The sequence below is a fragment of the Camelus bactrianus genome, chromosome 32, assembly GCF_048773025.1.
Source record: "Camelus bactrianus isolate YW-2024 breed Bactrian camel chromosome 32, ASM4877302v1, whole genome shotgun sequence".
NCBI lineage: Eukaryota > Metazoa > Chordata > Mammalia > Artiodactyla > Camelidae > Camelus > Camelus bactrianus.
Genome location: NC_133570.1, coordinates 20,922,689 through 20,937,922, shown reverse-complemented (window position 1 = coordinate 20,937,922; position 15,234 = coordinate 20,922,689). Strand labels below are relative to the sequence as shown.

Here is a 15,234-nt window from a genome sequence, read left to right as displayed (position 1 = left end):
GGGGGCAGAGAGGCCACAGAGGTGCTTTATTCCTGCTTCCAGTATGTACAGGTATGTACAGCTGGTGTCAGCCTATGGTACACTATTTCACAAAATTATACATCCTGTGCACACCCCTTCCCGGCGGGAGGCGGCTGATTCTGCTCTGAACAGCCCATGGACAGCAGAGGAAAGGATGCTCATGGGTGCCACCTGGTCTCTGAGGACATTCCTGAGGGCTGCCCGCCCCCTCCCCAGCGCTGAAGCCCGCCTACCTGCGAAGCCTCCTCCTGGGGTGGATGGACGCTGGGGAGGCGGCAGCCCCGGCCCCACCCCACACCGGGCCTGCCTGACCTGGCCGGTCCCCACCCGGGCGGCCGTCACGGGGCGCTGGCATGCATCCTCTCCAGGCAGCTCGTCCAGAAGGCCACCAGCCGGTTGTCGCGGTTGACGCAGAAGTCTGTGAAGTCCTTCAGCAGCCGGTCGGCAAACTTCTCGTCGCCCGTGGCGCTGGAGCGCCACGTCTTGGTCAGCATGGTGTTGTAGGCCCAGCTGTAGCCCACCCGCTCCTCACAGAACATGTTCTGGTTGCTGGAGCTGGTCGAGTTCCGCCGCCGCCGCGGCTGCCCCGAGAACTTGCGCTTGGAGTAGGGCAGCTGCAGGAAGACCGTGCCTGCGGGCGGAGGAGGACGGGGTCGCGGCCACCGGGGCGGGGCGGGGCGGAGGGCACCAGGGCCGGGTCCTCCCAGGGTCACCGTCCTGCCGGGCCACCCCCACCCCCCGCCCACCCACGCCCGCGGGCCTCACCTGTGACATGGATGTACTGAGGCTTGTTCTCCGCAGGGAAGTTAAAAGCAGCGGCGGAATATTTATCTTGTACAAACCCAAACCTACGGGAAGGGCAGGGAGACACACACATGATTACGGCCTCCTTGGCTAAAGGCACGAGGAGAGAGGGTGGCTACCAGGACTCTCCGACAGCCCGGGTGAGGGACCTGGAAAGACCTCTTTCAGGTGGAGCATTCAGGCTGCTCCTTTCTAGCCTCACCACGTCCCACCCTCCACCCCTTTAGTGGCTCCCAGCCCTCCTCCTGCCTGGCCCCCTTTCTTCTCCAGGTGGTCAAGAGCCCCCTCCCTGCCCCTCTGCCCCACGCAGCCTTCATCTCCGCCCAGCCACCCCAACTTCCGCACACCCCGAGCCGTCCCATCCCCCGAGCCATCCCCGCTGTGCCCACCCCATTCCCGAGAACTTCAGCTCCTCTGGGGAAGGCCCAGATCTGAATTCAGCTGAGCCACACCTCTCTCCCTTCCTTCACTAAGCACACAGTAGGTTATCAATAAAGGCTTTGCATTGAAACCAAGTATCTTAATTGAACTCCTTTTCTTAAAGGGAGGAATACTAATCTGGAACTCTGCTTCACGGTGTTCTGGAAATAGGCAGGAGGGGCCATTTTTCATGCCTGGGTCGTTCTATTCCTGGTCTCTCTATTTCCACAAAGTGCACTTATTACAGCTCCACCTGCTAAGTGCTGTGAAGGACGTGCTGGCAGATGGGCTCCTGCCCTGAGTCTGAGGGGTTTGCGGAAAGAAGGCATGATGGAGGCAGAACTGAAGCAGGTAAGATGCTGTCTCCTGTCCCGGGCTGAGCTCCGGGGAGGTGCTGTGTTGCATCCTCTCTAGAAGCTGCCAGCTTTACACTGGCGCTTGATAATTATTTACTGAAGAGCACAGGAAGTTAGACACATACATTAGATGGGTCGGCAGACACGCAAGGCGAGCTCATTGCCGTCGGTTGTTCCATCACATGCTGGAGCAGCTCTGAGGTTTGCCTTTCCTTCCTCCCCATCTTCCAATCAAGACTATTTACTCAGCACAGATCAGCCTGACCTGCTTACAAACATATCAGTTGGCTAGGGTCTTCCCAATAATAACTACTGTCTCCTGAGGGCTTCCAAGGAGCCAGGACCACAGGAAACCCTCTCAACAACACTGTGAGGGGTGAGGACACGAAGGCAAAGCCACCCCAGGACTCGCTCACACTTCCTCAGCCAGACGCTGGTGGAGGCGGAGGGGAACTGGGCCTGTCTGCTTCCCACATCAAAGCCCTTTCCCACCCGCTTGGGCACTCTGTTGCCCCAAGTGGCACCCCCTTCTACTGGAAGGAGGAAGTCGGGCCCCAGGCATCGGTTTCACAGCCTTTATCAAGCATGGAAGAAAAGGGCAGAGTATGGTCTAAGGCAGGCCTGGGCCCGCTTGAGTGAGGGAGGCTGAAGAGTCTGGACCTTGTCCTGTGGTTGTGGGGTGTGTGCTTGGGGCAGGTGTGTGCTCAGTGCGGGTGTGTGCGTGGTGGGGCCGGGGGCAACAGCTGAAGGCACCTGAACAAGATGATACGACACTGAAGCAGGGACAGGAGGCTTCACTTTCGCTATGATTAACATGAAGTAGCAACTGGACACTAAGTTAGTGATGTTCCGGAGACAGAGCTGGACCAGACTGCGGGAGAGACAGCTAAGCCTAGGAAAGGCTTTCCCTGCCGCACACAGTCAGTACTAGTAAGCACCTACTGAACTTATCTATTGCTTCCTAACCACTTATTGTCTTTTCCACACACATCAAGGGGCTCTTGACAAATTCTACAGTTTTTCATCTCATGTCATCTCCTGGAGAGTTTGGCTCAGGGTCTTCTTGGAGCATAAGGACAGAGCTCTCTGCTCTCCCATTAACTGGAAGAAGAGGTAATCGGGTCTGAAAGACCACAGTGGTAGGACCTGGAGAGGTGGTGCTGAACTGTGAAGCCAAGGCAGAGGGACTGTCGGAGATAAGCAGCGAATCTGTCATTGGGGGACTGGGTGCCTCTCCCCCGAAATGACACAAACTTGGTTTCCCTGTGGTCACTGCCATTCGAGACAGACACGGATGCCTTCCCACACTTCCCTCTTTCTAAGGGACAAACCTGTGTGCAATGGCTTCCTGGAAAAGGTGCATTCGATCCCAGTATGTTTCCGGTTCAAAATCTGAAATGAAACAAATAATAAATGCCAAGTTGTGATCCCAAGGTCTGCAGTCTCCCCAGGCCGGGCCTTCTGGGTCCTTCACTCCTCTTGGCAACTCTCCCCTCTTGGAGCCTGAGCTCTGCTTTTCCGCAGCACCTGCCTTCAGAAGGACCAGCCCCACCCCCAAGGAGGGCCATCCTAAGAGGGTCTAGAAAGGGTGTGAACATGAGTCCCCAGTGACCAGCGTGAGCTCCCAGAACCTGATATTGGACACCCTTTCTGTGCCCAAAGCAGAAAAGAACATGATGCTAAAGTTCAATCAAAGGAAAAGCTTTAAATGCATGCTATTTGCTTCTAAGGAGAAAAAAAAAAAAAAAAAAAAAGACCAGTCTTCCATTTGAGGAGTGGGGAAATTGAAGCAAATAAATATAAAAATGATTTCGGGAAAAGTGATCAGCAGACAAGTGCCCACCCCCGCCGCCGCCTTCCCGCTCCAGCTGTGAGGATGGCCAAGGGTGTGTGTTGGGGGGGAGCACGCTGAGGCGGCTGTCACGCAGCAGAGGCGATGGCCCAGGCTGCTCTCGGGATGCAGGTGCTGCTGGTTGGAGCAGCAACCACATAAGACCTCGTCCCAGACACCAGGGGTGCCTGCAGGGCTTTGTTGCTCTTTCCATATTTGGAATTTTACATCTAGGATAGATTTGAGGATTCTGGGTAATCGAAGAGTAGAAAAAAGACTTTGGCTTTCACAGGAACACACAGACCTGGCGCATACTTGTCGGTTTTTAAGATTTTGAATTCTCTGTTATCAAAAGGGGAGATGACAGGGAGAGAAGTGGCACAGAAGCAAAAAAAATCGATTTTTAGACTCAAGTCCTTATTCCTTTAAACTAGGACTCTTTTCCCTCAGCTGTAACCATGGCAACCAACAAGGATGCTGGTCTCGAGGGCTGGGTTACAACTGACAGAGAAAGCCATCGGCTCACACAAAACCATCCCCCAGGGCAGGCCCCCTGAGCACCCTGTGCTGTTACAGTGAAGGGGGAAAACACGGGAAGGTTCTTTGGATGGTGTGGGTGGAGACCCCCCCACCCCGTCCTCTCATATTAAAAACAGCAGGATGAGGCGGTGCCTGGCTTAAAGCCATCAGATATGAACATAATCACCTGGCATTTTAGGACTGCAAAAAATCCCCTCTTCCAGGGGCTCTGGGGGCTCGCCTGGAACCCCAAGTCTCACTTAAAACACTGTGTCTCTACCAAGACATCTTCCAAACAAACAAAGAACATCCGGATGGGAACTTCGGGACAAAGGCTGTTTGCACCCCGGAGGCCAGTTCCCTGCCACCACCCGTGGCACAGACTCACAAGAACAGGGGAAGAACGCATCGTCTTTGCCATAAAAGCTTTCTCCTCCGCACTGATAATTTCTGTTCCCAAGAAACTGAAGGGCCCCGACATACCAGTAGTAACACTGGTTATACAAAGATCCCCTGTGCGCTCACGAGAAACTCTGTATGAGCTAATTACACCCTCATCGCAACGAGCGCTTGGTGATAAAAGGTTTGCGCTGAGTGAAGGCACCTGCCCTCAGAGTCTGGGGGACGAGGATGGAGCATCAGCCCTGTGATCTCCCGTTCCCAGGGTCTCCCTGAGCTGGCGAGGTGGCTTTGGCTGCCCCCATTTTAGGAATAAAGCCTTTGAGGCTCAGAGAAATTGAGCAACTTGTCCAGGGTTGTCCAGCCACTGAGTGCAGAACCAGGATGAAAACTCTGGCCCTTGTCCAAAGGCTCCCTCCTTTCGCTGGCCTGTGAACAGCTGGCATCGCCAGACCCCAGGGGAGGCGACCCAGGGGGAGGGTCTGCCTCGTGGGAGGGGCCCTCGGGAGAGGGGGGGTGTCTCTTACTGTCGAACAGGTGCTCGCTGCCTTCCTTGAGGAGGCAGCTGATGTTGAGTGGGATGAAGAGCTGGGCCCGGAGCGGGTCGCCGTACAGGTAACTGGGCAGCGCGAAGGGACCCTCCAGAACTGGCACCAGCAAAAAGCCACAGGAGGTGGCCTTTCGATGCCAGCCTTGGACCTGGGGGAAAGCACAGGACACAGAGCATCACCTCCAAGCTCGTGGCGACAAGAGAAAATACTTCCTGTGGAAGAAAAACCCCAGGCACCAGCCTGTGTATTGACTGGCTCGTTCACCTTTTAACATCCACTGGCCCCAGGCCCCCCACCGGGCAGGAAGCAGCGCGGTGGATGCTCGAGGAACCATGAGTTCACAGCCAGCCCCACTTCACAGCCCAGGCTTCTGCAGCCTCAGGGTCCTCTTGGGAGGAAGAGCCTGGAGAGAGCTATTTCCTGCCTCTTCTGGTTCTATAGGATGTTGGAGGAAGGTCACAGGAGGTAGGCTAAGCCCTTCTAATTTTGTCCTTTATCAAAAATGTATTAGGTCCAAAGTATCAAATAGGAAAAGTATCCACTCAGGCTGGCAAGCGGGACACGACGTGGGTGCAGGATGACGGTGGTGGCCTCTGGCCAAAGTGACGAGCGCTGACTTGGCGGAATGACCGTGCTCTCCACAAATCCCCCAAAGCTGTCCGTCCAAGGACTGTCTGTCTGTCTGAGACTGACCGGAACAAAAGCCACTGGAGCATAAAGTCAAACCTCCCCATCAGTGGCATTTCTTTAGGGAACCGTGGCCATTTTCTAGGTCTTAGGATACTTTTTAAAGCATAAAACTGATGTGTGTACATGTTAAAAGGCTGAGGCATGCGGCTCTGGCACGCAGGTGAATGCAGATGAGATTTATGTCAAATAGCATTTCAGAAAAAAATTTGGGCCACACCTTGACTTACACAAATGACTGTGTTAAAAATGGAAGGTGACTACTCAGCTCCAGGAACCTCACAACAAAACCAAAACCAAAGCACCAAGGTTTCTGCTTGATCAAGTAATCTCCAAGCCTCACGTAATATTTACCTTAATGAAATGTGACTTATCACAAATGTGGACGCTGTCTTATTTTAAGTAACCTACACCAGAGATTCTTAAAACCTTAACCAAATCACAAGAAAGAGATTAGCAGCTCTCAGTGGGTTTTATGTGAATTGATGTGAAAAGTGTATTTTTCAAAGATAGTTGCTGGACCCCTCTGAGGAAATAAGTACTCTTCTTCTGCCAAACTGTCACTTGTGTGTGTGGATGCTGTGGCCGTGTTGTTCTGAGACACAATCAGCTGGTGGGGCTCCCAAGGAGGAGGCCAGCGCCTGAGTCAGAGGGTTAGTTCTGGCTGGAGGGAGTGGACATCCCAGTGTCAAACAGCTGGGGAAGAGCGGGTGTCCCCTGGGAGTTGAGCAGGATGGGTAGCTGGACATCTTTTTTGAGTTGGAACCTTAAAAAAGTACCCTGGATGAGAACAGGTGAGAAGGGGAGAGAGATACACTTTTCACTCTAGACCAGTGATTCCCAACTGGGGCAAAGCTCCCCCTCCCTGGGGACATTAGCGATAGCTGCAGACATTTTTGGTTGTCACAGGAGGGTGTACTACTGGCATTTGGGGTAGAGGCCAGAGACGTTGCTGATCATCCCACAGTGCACAGGCCAGCACCCCCACGACAGAGAACCCTCGGCCCTACGTGTCACCAGCGCCAAGGCTAAGAAACCCTGATCTGTCCCCCTTTCGACTGTGTGAGTTTTTTACTATGTTTAATTTTTTGGAAGAGGCTATTCCAGTAATCCAGATGAAAGGTAACAGGAGCCTAAACTAAACAAATGTAAAAAGTGACATGATTCTCCAGCGAGCACACGCCGCGCCATCTGCCGGGCGAGGCCAGCCCCGGCCACACATCTAGGGTCTCACCATCTCGAAGAGCACAGCGGCAGTCACCGCCATCCAGTGCAGCTTGATCTCGAAGGCCGCGTTCAGCGAGAAGTTGCCGTGGTAGTAGCAGCTGCACCACTCCAGGCGGTCCGTGCGGTTGTTCACGTCGACGTCCAGGGTCACGGTCCTCTGCTCCGGGACGGTGGCCGCTATGTGGGCCCAGGGGAGGCCCCAGGAAAGGGGAAGGAAGGAGTGGGAACAAACAACTGAGCATCCAGACCTGAAACTGCAGAATCACCTAACAGGAAACTGCAGATTCCAGAAGCTCCCGGGACATTGTCAAGCCCGGGGGTCAGTAAACGTTTTATGTAAAAGTCCAGGTAGTGAGTTTTTCAGGTTTGGCAGGCCATCAGGTCGCTGTTCCAACTACTCACCTCTGCTGTTACAGTGCAGAAGCAAGTGTCACCTAAATAAATGGGCTCAGCCGTGTTCCAGTAAATAAATATTTACTTAATATAATAATAAAATAACTTCACTTACAAAGGCAGATGGGTTTCTAGGGCAGTGAAACTGCTCTGTGTGATAGTCTAACGGTGGATACCTGTCATTGTACATCTGCCAAAACCCGTAAAACGTACAACACCAAGAGTGAACTCTAAGGGAAAAACACTGGACTTTGGGTGATAATGCTATGTCAGTGCAGGGCCATTGACTGTAACAAATTCCCACTCCGGTGGGGACGCTGACAGTAAGGGAGGCTGGTCGGGGTGGAGCTGGCAGGCGAGCAGGAAGGTTATGGAAACTCTACTTTCTGCTCAACTTTGCTGTGAACCTAAAAGTGCTCTAAGAATACACTGCGTTATAAAACAAACACACAAATGAACAGGTAGGAGGCCAGGTTTGGTTGGTTAAGTCAACCCCTCATGTACAGATGAGGAAACAGTAGCTCATGGAGGGGAAACGTCTGGGCCAAGATCTTAGTCAGAACCTCAGCCAGGCTGAACCCCAGCTTTTCCGACTCCAGCAACCCCCAAAGGGACACCATGGGGCAAGCGGCCCAGATCACGAAGAGGAGGTCTTGCCTTTTTGGTTTCAACTTAGGGAGGCAACAGTTCTAAATCTTTTCTCAAGAAATGAAACCTCACCAGGAAGGTCAACACCTTCCCGTTGACCGTGTGCTGCCCAGGAAGCTGGGTCAGTATCAAACTAGCTTCTCCATCTGGGCTCCTGCTCAGAAATCCTACTCAACCAAGACAGGGCTGTGGTAGAGATGGCTCAGACAGTCAAGTTCCTGACCAGACAGAAGGCCTGAAACAGGCTCAGAAGTAAAGATCAGGACTTTGCTCCGCTGGCCCAGCACTGCCAGACCTGGGGCTTCAAGAAACTATTATCAGCACCCCCTTCCCCCCTGGCCCCCTGAACCCAATGGCACTTCTTTTATCTGAAGCAGTCAGCTTGGTTCTGGGATCTGCAGGTAGAAGCCCCGAGTGGCTTTTACCATCGACAAGGATAAGATGGCTCCTGAGTCAGCAATGCTAATGAACTTGAGCTGGGAGGCCGTAGGGCTGTGGCAGGGAGGCTGAGTGGCTCCCCCGGCAGACGGACGTTCAGCTGCAAGGTACACAGCTTGTCATCCTCTAGAAACTGGAACATGCAAAGTGGGAAACCCTCTTGACTTGGAGTGGGAAGATCCAGCCCCTGAGGACGCCGCTCCACCTCTCCTGGGGTGGCGCCCGTCCAGCTGCTTCACGGAGGGTGGTGAGGTTGGGCGAAACGTGGATGAGAAGGGGTCTCAGACTCCCCCTCCTGCCTTCTGCTCTGCGCACCCTCCCTGTAACTCTCCTACGCTCCTCCTAGTCCTGTTACCCTTCTTTCCCAGTTAAGCCACGAGCTTGCCAATGCACGATCTGAGGTCTGCCCAAGACTCCCACGGACGCTGCCTAGCTGCTAAAACATAGGTGCTAAAAGTCTCATCAAAATGAATTTCTGTCCCTGCCTTGTGTTCCTGATTCGTGACACTGCCCAACAACCCTTTACAGAACAGCCCAAATCGAAGGGAGGCTTTGCTCTCTGGTCTTGGACAGTATGTTCCTCTGCAGGTGAAAAACCCGGTCGCAAAAGAAAGGGCACCCGATAAACACCAGCAGGGACTTCACGCATCTCTCGTCTCGCATCTGGCACATCGGGTTCAGAGCAGCTGGCCCGGGGAAGCCAGAGGAAGTGCGCTGTGCAGCCCGGTGGTCACGGGCTTAAGATACCACTGGCTTTGAATTGGTGGGGGGGGGTGAGATTTGACAGAGCTACAGAAAACGTCCCAGCAGCAGGGATTGGACCAAGGCACTCTACAGCCCCCTCTGAGCCTGAGATCCGGTGGGCCATCAGGACAGGGCTGAGAAGTAACAGGCATGTGAATGGCTCCAGGGATGCGGTGCTATTTATCTCAGGGTCTCAGAGGCCCCTGAGCTTCATGGCTCAGTGACACGGGGTGACATGGGCAGGGAGGTGGGACCCACCACGGGCCAAGCCAGACAGGATCACGTGCCCAAATCAGGCATTTCAAAACAGCTTTTGCCGACTGAGAACTAGAAATGTTTAAAGAGGAACACATCAAAATGCATGAACAAAAAGAAAGGAACAGGTCATAAATGACACAGAGGACTCCCTCCCACTATAAATCAGGTTAGTTTTTTTCTTTTTCTGAGAAAAAGCCTCCATGCTGAAGATAGACCAATTTAAGGACAACCCATCTTTCTTACGTAAGTAAAGGACACAGTAAATTCTATATTCTAACCTGAAAAATTGCTAGGAAGAAAGATCGGGTATCCTAACACAAAAGTTGGGGATGTTACTGGAGAGAAGTGGCTGTAATAATGCCACGTCAGGTTAATAAGGAAAAGAAACCCACATCCTGTGGGGTGTGGGTGGGAAAGGATGCTGCTGGGGTAACATTTCACTACAACAAGCATGGGAACCACTGAAAAGCTAAGAAGAGGATACCTGCACACACTAAATATTCTGCCTAGTTTCAGAATTACGGACCTCCTGACGCCCATTCACAGACTCCGGGGCAAGAACGCCCCCAGTTTAATAAACCACCTTCTGGGGACAGACATCTCTTCACTGCTACTCTTCCTCTTTTTTGGAGGTATTTTTTCCATATGCTGTTCCTTTTTAACCATGATTTTTGGAAGTTACTAAGAACCAAAGCTGAACTGAACTTCCTCTTTAGGGAAGGGGTCCTAGGATGCTACAGTTGGCGGGAAAGCCTCAGGCAGGAACAAAACCAGCTCACATCCGCTGTATCCTGAGCCTCGTGGGAAAAGTGGCTTGACCCACATGGCCAGTGGAAGCCAGCACGGAAGCCCACGGTGCCAAGACAGGTGACAGCCATGGTGGCTCTAACCCTGGCTCCCGCGGCATCGCCCCCTGACCCCCGCCCCTGGCCCCAGCTGCTCGGGCACCTACCTAAGAGCGCAGCTGCCTGGCTCCGTCCCCCAAAGCTGCGGCTGAAGGAGCTGTGTCTGCTGGCGTAGGAGGCCGGCCGGCTGGGCAGCCAGGGCAGCAGGAAGGCGGGGATCTCGGAGTGCAGGAGCTCTTCAGCCACAAAGGCCACCTCGAACCACTTGCGCTGGAAGCTGGCGAAGTCATCCACGGCTGTGGTGTGCCAGGTGGTGGGCTGCTGCATGGCCACTGGGGGAAGCAGCGGGGAGGGGGCCCTCAGCACAAGCGCCCATGCTCTCACTGATTCACACACCGCACGGGTGAGTCTGAAAACATGACGCCAAGTAAAAGAAGCCAGACACGAAAGGCCTTGTAGTGCCTGATGCCACTTCAAGGAAACGTCCAGAACAGGCCAATCTTTAGAGACAGGAAGCGGATGGGCAGTGGCCAGGGCCTGGGGTAGGAGGAGTCTGGGAGGGAGGCCAGTGAGCATGGGGTTTCCTTTAGGGGTGATGGAGAGGGTCTGGAACTAGACAGAGGTGATGTTTGCACAACACTGTGAATGTACTAAATGCCACCGAACTGTTTGCTTTAAAATGGTTCATTGTGGAGGGGAGGGTAGAGCTCAGTGGTAGAGCACGTACTTAGCACGCACGGGGTCCTGGGTTCAATCCCTGGTACCTCCATTAAAAATAAATAAATAAATGAAACCTTATTACCACCCCCTCCAAATAAGACAAAATGAACCAAAATAAATAAATAAAATGGTTCATTTTGCTTTGTGACTCTTACTTCAATTAAAAAATACTTTATCCTCAGTTTCAGACTTCTAATTTCAGAGCACATGACGGTACCTGGGTTTTTTCACCTTGAAGGTAAAATGGGCGTCTACTGATCACACCCAGAATTTGAGGGAAGAGGAGGTGATGGACACACTAGTCGCCACAAGGGAAAAAACCTAGACAGGTCCACCCCCGACACATCCTGGGATCAGAGAGCTGGGGAGGAGCACGAGCCACTTCACCTGAGGTCTGCTCCTGCAGCCCAGAGGCCAGGAAGCCCTTTGTCCGCAGGATGGGAGGCCCTGCCAGCCCAGGTCCCCGTGTGCTCTGGGTGGACAGGAGATGCTGGTCGGAACCCTGTGCCTGCAACTCTGACCATGCTGGAAGCTGCTCCCCTCTTGGGAAGTATTTTATTCATTAAAAACCAAAATACTTGAAATATATCTTGGAAAGCTTGCTAGGACCTGATAGTTGTCTCGGGGGAAGAGACGGAGTCTGAAGGCCCAGCAAGTACAGAGTGCTCTAAGTTAGACCAGAGCCTGTCATGTCACACTCAGAACCACCGCACTGGGTGGGGGGCGGTGTAATTAAAAGCAGCCACCAGCAAAGGAGCCGTGGGAACTTCCTCACAATCGCCCTTGGCCTCTTGCAGGTTTACCTTCCATTCACACGGCACTCACCAGGAACACACTGCGGCTTTAAGAAACCCTTGTCACTCCGGTGACGCTCAAAGTAAGTAACATGCTCAAGGAGGCTGACAGATCCGTCACCTCAGGGGACAGAGTCACACAAGGACCTGGAGAAGCCCCGTCATCTGAAAGAGTGCATCGCCAGGACACACCTGCCCCTGGGGACAAGAGCGCTGGCCTCACCTCGCTCAGGCTCTTTGTCCATCACTATCTTGTAGAAATAGAAGCCGTAGATGAAAGTCCGCCAGACTTCGCCGGAGGCGTGTGTGATGAGCTGGTCTTCCAGCATTTTCTAGGAAAGACAAGGAGACAGACATTCCTGCGGAGGGACATCTTAGGGGGCAGTCATCAGACCCCACCCTCCATGCCCAGCAGCCGTGACGCTGGCACTGAATTAAATATTGTGTCTGCTCTAAATTACATTATAAAATGCAAGTGCATATTATGATGTCAGCAGGTATTCCAAACATACAGAAAAGCATAAGGAAAATCCAGGTAATACCATCAGCCAACTTCTATTAATTTAACATTTTGCTACACTGACTTCAGATCTTTTTGCTTAAAAAATAAGTCTCTATGGACTCTCCCTTGCCTCATGCCTCTTCTCTCTCCAGAAATAAGCGGTGAGAGTAATATAATTCTCATGCACGCTTTTAATAATTTTATTATACAGACTTGTATGGGTAAAGACTATGAGGCATTTTCACAGGATAAAGGGCATAATACTATTAGCATTTTGTAAACTGCATTTTCACTCACTATCACGCTTCTGACGTTTATCCCTGGTGATGCATGTACCCCCTGCTCATTTGTTCTAACTGTTGGAGCGGTGTTCCATCGTGTGAACAGGAAATACAATTCCCAGGGAGAGGGGAGGATAAAGAAATCAGGCAAAGGCCACACAAAACTGCCTCTCGAGACCTTTGAGGAGAGAACTGAGGTTCACATGCGTGTTCACATCAGTTCCTGATTTCACATTTCAGTGATGACAGCCCTGCTGGTCAGTGCCCGGTGCTGATTCCAGGGGGGGCCCTCGTGTGGACAGGATGGTATGAGCCCACCTCTTCCATTCCCCTCCTCTCAAGTTTAACTCCAGTTCTGAACAGTGTCATGAAACTCAGCGATTTAAAAAGCAATTGCTAAGGGAAGGGGATAGCTCAAGTGGTAGAGCACTTGCCTTGCATGCATGAGGTCCTGGGTTCAACCCCCACCACTTCCTCTAAAAATAAATAAACCTAGTTACCTCCCCCCACCAAAATAAAATAATAAAGTAATACAATAATAAATAAAACAAAGCTATTTTTACAAAATTAAAAAAAAAAAAGCAACTGCTAAGTGCCTACCGTGTGCCAAGCAACATGCTGGGCACTGGTGACATGGAAACAAAGGCACTAAGAGGTGGCCCTGTCCTCGGGGAGCTGGTTGAGGTGGGGGACAAATGAGAGGTAGACTGAGCTTTGCTCTGTGGTGCCAAGTGCTCTGACAGGAAGCACGGGGCGCCAGGGGGTCCCGGCGGCAGAGCCCTGACTCCAGCCTCTGGTCCCAAGTGAGCAGGAGTTGAGCAGGGAAAACAGGGGCTCAAGTTCAGGGGGAGGGCATTCCCCGGGACTCTTCCACAGAGATTCCCCTACTTCACAAGTAAATATTCTGCCAAATGTTTAAGTCAAGGTGTAGTAGGGTCTTAACAACTAAGACCTGCTCCCTGATTCATCGATTCCAAACGGGCCTTGCAATGGTTAAAAACAGGCCCTCAGCCCAACTTGCAGATCTGGTTCCTTGGAAGCGCTCTGCTTTCCTGGGACCCCAGGGTCTCACCTGCATGATGTCAATGGCCATGGCCTGCGTCTGGACCCCCTCCACGTTGTTCACCAGCCAGTGCACCACCTCCGCACTGATGAAGCAGCAGGGCGAGAGCCCCTTCTGTTCAGGGAGCAGCTGAACTCCTGTCCTGGGTTCCCGGGCAGCGGGCAGGCAGCAGGGCATGTGTGCACACGGTGGCAACAGGCAGACAGAGAAGATTAAAAAAGGGAGCCCCCCCGATTAAAGTGTTTACTATCCTAAGTGAGGACCCCTACAGTGCAATTTCTCTATATAAGTCCTAGACCCAGAGAAATCCCTGGGGCAGGACAAAAGGAGGTGTTATGGGGGAAAAAGGAGAAAGGCGAAGACCATGGACCTGACCGGCAGAGAAGACCCACACCTGTCAGGTGTTATACTAGGTAACTGACATCACTGTTCCATTTAATTCTCACAGTGACCCTGTGACTCAGCCACTATCACCCTGCTTTGCAAATGAGGTAATGGAGGCTCAGAGAGTTCAAGTAACTTGCCCAAGTTCTCACAGCTGTGAGCACTAGGTGTCAATCCACCAAACCACTACGCCTGAGCACACCCCTGGCTCGGGCCACAGGCTCCTCCCCCGCTTCCCGAGACCAGCCACTCACGAGGGGTGCTTCATGGCCTCCAAGATCTCCACTAGGGTGGAGGACGACGTCAAGGAGCTGGCCGCCAGCTGCTGAGAGCTGTGACAGAGGAAAGCAAGAGGGTCAGGACTGTTAGGAACTCTGCCCTCCTTACAGAGCCAGCATGAAATGGACACTGAAGGCGTTCAACCAAATTCTGGACAGCTACATCCTGGGGGTTCCTACTTCCAAAGTCTATGTGTTTGAAAAAAAAAAAGGAACTCAAAGTGGTTTTGCGTCCAAACTTGCTTCCTCTTCATATTCTGTGTCAGGCCTGACCACTTCCCAGGAATCTCCCCAGACTGCTCTGGGCCTTTTACACGTAGCACCATTTAATCTGACCCGAGAGCAGTGTTACATGGTCAGAGCACGGGGGACAGAATCCCAGTATCACTACCACCAGTGGGAGGGCCTCCAGTTTTTCTTGGCCTCAGTTTCCCCATCTCAAAACTGGGGACCACACTATTCCTGTCTTCCAGGGTTACTAAGCACAGGACCCAGACCCACAAAGTCCAAAAGGGTTAACGATACAGAACGTAGTAACTGTAACATCCCCCCTCTGGAACTTAGAGGCGTACAGGTTGCTGGTGAAGATCAAAGAGCCGGGACGTGTCAGGCTCCACGTTAGAGTCCAGGTCGGCCTGCTCCAGAGCCCAGACCTTTCCATCACCTGCTGCTCGAGTCCTTCCTCAACGGGACGATGGTCCCTTAACCAGGCTGAACACTGAGCAACTGAACCCAGATCACTGGGCATGGGACACACCTGTCACATCAAACCTGGGGCTTATCCGGAAGCTCCTCACCTCCTTAAACCCCTCCTGCTCCTCAGTTCCGGCCTCCTCTTCCAACCTGGTGGGTCTAGGACCCCCTGGAGCATTTCAGAATCTCAGGGTGAAAAAATGCTTTTAAAGACCCTGGAAGTGACCCTCCTTTTAATGCCCAAGTTCCCGTGACTAGTGTGGACAGAGGCTGCCCCACTGTGTGACCATGTTCAGGGGCAGAGACCGCGGTTCCCTGAGGCAGGACCACAGAGAGCTCTTTCTCATGAAATGGGACGTGTTCTCTGTCATTTTTGGT

General features: G+C 52.6%; 1 protein-coding gene across 9 annotated transcripts in view; it reads right to left on the bottom strand.

Moving 5' to 3' along the window:
- The window catches only part of DEPDC5 (DEP domain containing 5, GATOR1 subcomplex subunit), an 88,898-nt gene that overhangs the window by 10,857 nt on the left and 62,807 nt on the right, over positions 1–15,234 (bottom strand). For 7 of the 9 annotated variants that reach the window (XM_074356664.1, XM_074356666.1, XM_074356667.1 and 4 more), the window contains 9 exons: positions 14,140–14,217; positions 13,511–13,643; positions 11,879–11,987; positions 10,249–10,473; positions 6,823–6,992; positions 4,878–5,049; positions 2,933–2,993; positions 787–869; positions 8–652 (listed from right to left, as the gene is read on the bottom strand). In XM_074356664.1, coding sequence (XP_074212765.1) covers positions 360–652; positions 787–869; positions 2,933–2,993; positions 4,878–5,049; positions 6,823–6,992; positions 10,249–10,473; positions 11,879–11,987; positions 13,511–13,643; positions 14,140–14,217 — 1,324 coding nt within the window. In that variant the 3' untranslated portion in view covers positions 8–359. The other 2 variants (XR_012503713.1, XM_074356672.1) reach the window with 2 other exon arrangements.